Source organism: Carcharhinus amblyrhynchos, chromosome 5 (assembly GCF_965287045.1).
Source record: "Carcharhinus amblyrhynchos chromosome 5, sCarAmb.v2.hapA, whole genome shotgun sequence".
Taxonomy (NCBI): Eukaryota; Metazoa; Chordata; class Chondrichthyes; order Carcharhiniformes; family Carcharhinidae; genus Carcharhinus; species Carcharhinus amblyrhynchos.
This window is the reverse complement of record NC_137328.1, coordinates 44,240,912-44,246,911: the sequence shown is the minus strand read 5'-3', so window position 1 is coordinate 44,246,911 and position 6,000 is coordinate 44,240,912. Positions and strand designations below refer to the sequence as shown.

The window sequence follows — 6,000 nt, the reverse complement described above, 5'->3', positions numbered from 1 at the left end:
TAGGGAGGTTCCAATGTGACAATGAGTCTTTTTAGGAGGTCTTGTGGTGCAGTGGGTAGTGCCTCTGAGTCAGAAGCTCTGGATTTGAGTCCTGCCCCAGGACATGATGGCCAAGGAAGGTGCATTCACAACATGACCAAATAGGTTGTGTACGTAAACATACAAATCCTTTCTAAAACACCAGTGGCTGGCGGTAAGAGCAGGAGAGACTCCTGGTGAGTGGCATTTGATGTGGAGTGGCACTCCTCAAACTATAAGCTCCTGGTGACAGATTAAGTAAAGTTTATTTATTTGTCACAAGTAAGGCTTACATTAACACTGCAATGAAGTAACTGTGAAACTCCCTGAACTAGCCATGGAAACAGATAAAAGTTTGCCTTAGCGTGCCACTAGCTGCAGGAAGAAAATTGGAATGAATCCTTATGATTTCCAATTCGCGCACCAAGGCAGGATGAAAGCAAAATACTGTGGATGCTGGATTCAGAAACAAAAGCAAAAAATGCTGGAAAATATCAGGATGGATGTGTTATGGGATCTCTGTCTGGAGTATGGGAGCAAGGCGTGTGATGTATCTTCCAGGAACACATTTCATCGCAGTTTTATCACCTTAGTCCAATAAACCAGGTAAAAAGAGTAAAGTACCAGTGGCCCCTCACAGGACAACGAAAACCCTTTACCATTAGCAGCAAGAACCGATTGCACTAAGGTTAATGATATGCAATGAATCAATCTTTACCGGGCACCAATGCGAATGAATTTATCTACAACTGAACAAGCTAATTGAAATAACAAACACCCAATGACCAATTAATCGTGGGGTGGGGTTAAGAAAAACGATAAAAAAAAGGATTCATGTCATTTAGTTCAGATCGATCAGAAAAGGGAAGGGGAATTACAATTTCTGTGTATTTGGCTGCCCAGGAACAGTTTCAGATTTTGGATTCCCGCTTTGGCTCACGATATGATTCCCTTTCGATTGATTGTATTACTGTTCGCATTGTGTTCTTATTCGCCCACCGCTGTAACGGGTGAGTAATGTAACTACGTGTTTTTTTAAATTAAAAAATGAAAGTAACTTGGGTGGACATACTGAACAAGTGAAAGTGACAGCGTAATCAAGGCAAATATTTTTAGTGAGTGAACAAAGTGCGCGTCTGATGATAAATCTCTTATTGGCAAGCAAAGAGGTTTTATCGCCAGAGGATGCTTTGAATGAAATTTCGCGCTTGCATTATCTAGGGTAACTTGTTTAATGTATTAATGTTGTTGTTGTTGTTATCGTTTTATTCAGAACTTAGAATTTTCTAAGTTTATAGATGCCAGACAGGCGAATATAATTAGAGAAGGGGTGTAGATGAAGTCTGCACAGATTTCGCTTTTCTCTTTAAAGAAACTATACACTTAACCGATGTATATTTTGGGCAGATCGGATCAACAAGAGGTAGCTTAATCCTTAATAAGCCTGTTCTGCTATTCAGTTGATCATGGCTGATTCCTGACTTTGTCACACAATGTGGTCATTATTATTGGATGTAAAACAAAACCTTCCTTAACTACTATGGTAGTGTTTGTGGTAAGAGTGTTAAACTTCTGCCCATTGCATGTCGGAGTATTTCCCAATTTCATTCCTGAAAGGAAACAGAGCCTGACCTATCAGATTCCCCAACTGGCTACAATAGCTTTTCTCTATCCACCCTATTAGTTCCTATTGAAAGCTTTAATCAAATCACCCTTTAACTGTCTAGATTTGGAGACTACAGCTGTAGCTTACACAATTTAACCTCTGGGTCTAGGTATCATTGTAGTAATATCCATGAAGTATGCCTTCCAAGGCTGTCGTATTCATCCTTGGGTGTGCTGTCCAGAGTTGCTCACTGTATCCTGATGTGGTCTAACCAGGGCCTTGTATACCTGAATCATGGCTTCTCTTCCCTTGTATTCTATTCCCCTAGATATAAATGCTAGCATTCCATTAGGCCTTTTGATTACTTCTCTTTCTGCAACCCCAAGCCTCTTTAGGCCTTCCACTATTTCTAAAATTTCATCATTGGAAAATGGTGTGCTTTCCATCCTTTTAGCATCAAATTAAACATTTGCTTATTTTAAAAATCGACTTGTCAGAGTTTGCCCATTTATGTAATCCATGGATATTGCCACTGTGACGGTGGAGAATTCTGTGCACTCTTTGCATTTGTTACATTCTGTCAAAAGCTGAGCTAAAGATGGTATTGGTTGAGGGAAGAATAAATTTGGATTAACAAATAGCAATGCCACATGTATCTTTGGTCATCTGAGCAGATTCTAAACCCTGGTGAGGCAACAGTCTGATGCCATTCCTTAATAATTGCTTTGTCACCTTGATTTCAAAATTTGCAATTGAGAACCAAACAAGATGGAAAAATATAATAGTGAACAGGCCTTGCATTTTTCTCCCTTAAAGGCAACATGGAAGTAGTGCTGCAAATAATCATGGCTGTACATCTCTTTCAGGCACAAACACTTGTCGAGCCAATGAAATACACTGTGGCTCTGGATTTTTCCAGTGTATTCCTGTCTCTTGGAGATGTGATGGAGCACAGGACTGTGATGATGGTAGTGATGAGGAGAACTGTGGTATGTAGCTTGAGGACCACTTGTTCATTCTAACTTAATGGTTCCCAAGACCTCATAGTTGTAACATATGAGATGATTTGTGGCTAGTTTCCATTTTGAGACATTTTTGTTCATTTACTTTGTTCCGTATGGCTTTGCAGCAAATGAGCAAAATCAACCACAACTTCTATTAAAAGAATAGAGGACAGTGGAAATACTCAGGTCTGTCAGCATCCATTTGGAGAAGATGTTAATGTTTTGAGTCCTTCTGACTCTACATCAGAACTGAAGAGAGGGAGAACACTTTTTTTAGAGCTGTAGAAATTGCAAGTAGCAACTTTAAGGACCCAAGGTTAGGTGCCCTTGGGGTTTTGGGGAGGGGGGTGGGGGGGGGGTGGTGTTACTTGAGGCAATACATGTATGGGACACCTAAAAAAAAAGAAAGTTGGGGGGGGGGGGGGGTGGGGGAGATGCGGGGTGGTGTTTAAGTTGGAGGAACAAGGCCAAAATCTTAAGTTGTTGAATTCCATGCAAGTCAAGTGTGGCAACATGCCTGACTGGAAGATATGCTGCTCTTCCAGCTTTCACTGGGGCATTGCATGGGCCAAGGATGGACGTTTGGGCATGAGAGCAAGATTGTAAGATGTCATTTCTCCTTCTTTTTGGGACCCCTGTTATGGAATGTATATATTGTTACTAGATAGTGGACTCCATTTCAAAAGCCAGGTGTCATTCTGTCATCCTGACCTTGCATATGAAGACCTGCTGCATGCCCAGTAATTGTTTAATCGCCAGACTACAGTCACTGGCCAAGTTTAGAAGGACTGAAAGGTGTTTGACCTTGAGTATCTTTTGAAGTATGGTCCATAGTTTAAAGCACATGAACTGATATCATTTTTCTTTTTCTTTTAGGCACTGTTACTTGTAATTCATTAGAGTTTACGTGTGCCAGTGGTAGATGCATTTCCAAAAACTTTTTATGCAATGGTGCAGATGACTGTGGTGACGGAAGTGATGAAAAGGACTGCAAGTCACGTATCTGTGGCCCTCATGAGTTTCAGTGCAATAGTTCTGAATGCATTCCCATGAATTGGCTGTGTGATACTAATGCTGACTGTGCTGATAAATCTGATGAATCTCCACACCAGTGTGGGTATACACTTACAGTGACCTGTTCTCCTGGTGAGTTTTTATGTAATTCTGGTGAATGCATTCACGGTAACTGGCACTGTGACGGAGATAAAGACTGCAAAGATGGAAGTGATGAAGACAAATGCTGTAAGTGTTATATTCCTTCTAGTCTGGGATTTACAATGTTTTAATTGGTGAGTTTTTTATGTCACTCCTTATTGATGGTGGCCTAGCAGTGCTAAAATTCTTTACTGTCTCTAACCAATAGACTGCTCTTGAACTGAGACATTTTGAATTCTAGAAATGTTAGTATTTGAATGCAATTGACCACGAATAACTAAGCCAGTGATAAATACAAATGATATCTTGTGTCATTCCTAAATAGTGTTTGGTGCCACTTGTTCAGAATTTGCCTCCTTTTTTTTAAAAATACAGTTGCTTTACCTGTAGTTCTGGTGTGCCTGAGTGGACACAAGTCAGGAAGTTGAGTTTGAGCCCCTTACTGAAGGCACAATACTGTCTTTTGGATGGAATAATCATCAGATCTTTCTGATGCCTTGGGTGGATATAAAAGATTCTATGACTGTATTTGAATAACATGCTGTCCCTGTGTCCTGCCACTGTTTGTATACAATCAACAATGGGTATAAAATACTTTAGGACATCCTGGAATCACTATTGTTTTGTCTGAGATTATTTTAAGGAAAAATGGAGCCCATGACATCTGAACTAATTTAATCCCATTCTGCATCTTAATTTTTGTTTCTAACCTCCAGGATGCTAATTCTGGAGAAAAGTCATTGCAACACTAAAAGTGTATTTTTCTTCCCAAATGGTTTGAGCATTTCTTTGCTGTGATGTTTGACAGTCCAGCATTTCCAATTGACAGATTAACAAGTGGGTGGGACAGACTGTTTGACAAAAACATCTTCAGTTAGGTAATGACTTTCTTTCCTTGACCATAAGATAATGTGCTGCAGGGATGGAAATGTTGCCTGACATAGCTAGAAACATTCAATGGCATTGCCATTGCTTAATCCCCCATTATCAACATGAGGGTTACAAAGAACAACACAACACAGGAAACAGACCCTTTGGCCCCATGAGCCCTCGCTGCCATTTTAAGATTGAGTCCCCTCTCCACCCATGACCCTTGTCTATGCTTATGGCATTCCACATTGGGGGAAGACTAATTTAGGGACAATTTGTTACACCAATCAGCCTAAGAGCACATCTTTAGGGTGTGGGAGGAAACCGGAGCACCCGGAGAAAACCCACGCAAGCACAAGGAGAATGCGCAAACTCCCACAGACACTGGCCCAAATCCATGTATCTGCACAGCAAACAGTGATAGTGACTGAGCTGTCGTGTTGCCCAGCATCTGGTCCAGTTTAAGCATACACTAATGACGTGAAGTACTAGGCTACTCAACATCCAAGAGCAGCCCTCGTATGCCCCTTGTTGGACAACAAGGCAGACCGAAGCACCTGTGGATTAAAAGAGAAACATCAATACCATGCACGTCCTTATACAAAGGTTATCATTGACTAGGAACTGAACTAGCCTAGTGTGTAAATACTGTAGTGATCAAAGTATAGGAATCCTGTAGCAAGTAATTTGCCACCTGATTCACCAAAACCTTTGCAATGTCTACAAAGCACAAGTCAGGATTGTAGTGGAATACTCTCCTCTTGCCTGGATAGGTGCAGTTCCAATAACACAAAGCTTGACACATTCCAGGACAAAGCAACCCTTTTGCTACCCCTTCCACAAATATTCATCAGCTGTCTGAGCATCTACACAATGCACTGCAGGAACTCCCCAAGACTCCTCAGGAAGCATTTGACAAAGCTGCAACCACTACCATATCAAAGGACAAGAGTAGTAAATATCTGGGAACACAACCTCCTGGAAGTTGCCTTCTCAGCCACACACCATCCTGACTTAGAAATAGTGTGTTTCCGTCTTTGCCACTGGGTCGACATCCTGGAACTCTACCCTAACAGCTCTATGGATGTACCTACATATTGGAGATTGCAGTGATTCAAAAGGCAGTCCTCACTATCTTTTGAGGACAACTAGGGATATAATAAATACTGGTCACATAAATTAATAAAATAGTGGGGGAGAATCATGAGAAACCTTTTAGGGGTACATTTTAATTATGGTTTGTGACAGAAGTTTATATTAGAAATATTTGGGAGCATTATTTTAAAATTGAGCATGTTAAATATTGTCCGAATTTGTTGGCTTGCTACGTGATTCCTGTTTCTTAAA

The 6,000-nt window shown here is 40.8% G+C and overlaps 1 protein-coding gene across 1 annotated transcript in view; it reads left to right on the top strand.

The window, feature by feature from the left end:
• The first annotated feature begins 852 nt into the window (after nt 1-852).
• LOC145343531 (low-density lipoprotein receptor-related protein 2-like) overlaps nt 853-6,000 on the top strand; it is a 41,858-nt gene continuing 36,710 nt past the window's right edge. The window contains 3 exon segments of the mRNA XM_080189783.1: nt 853-1,028; nt 2,441-2,613; nt 3,505-3,874. Of these exon segments, the coding sequence (XP_080045909.1) occupies nt 853-1,028; nt 2,441-2,613; nt 3,505-3,874 (719 nt within the window).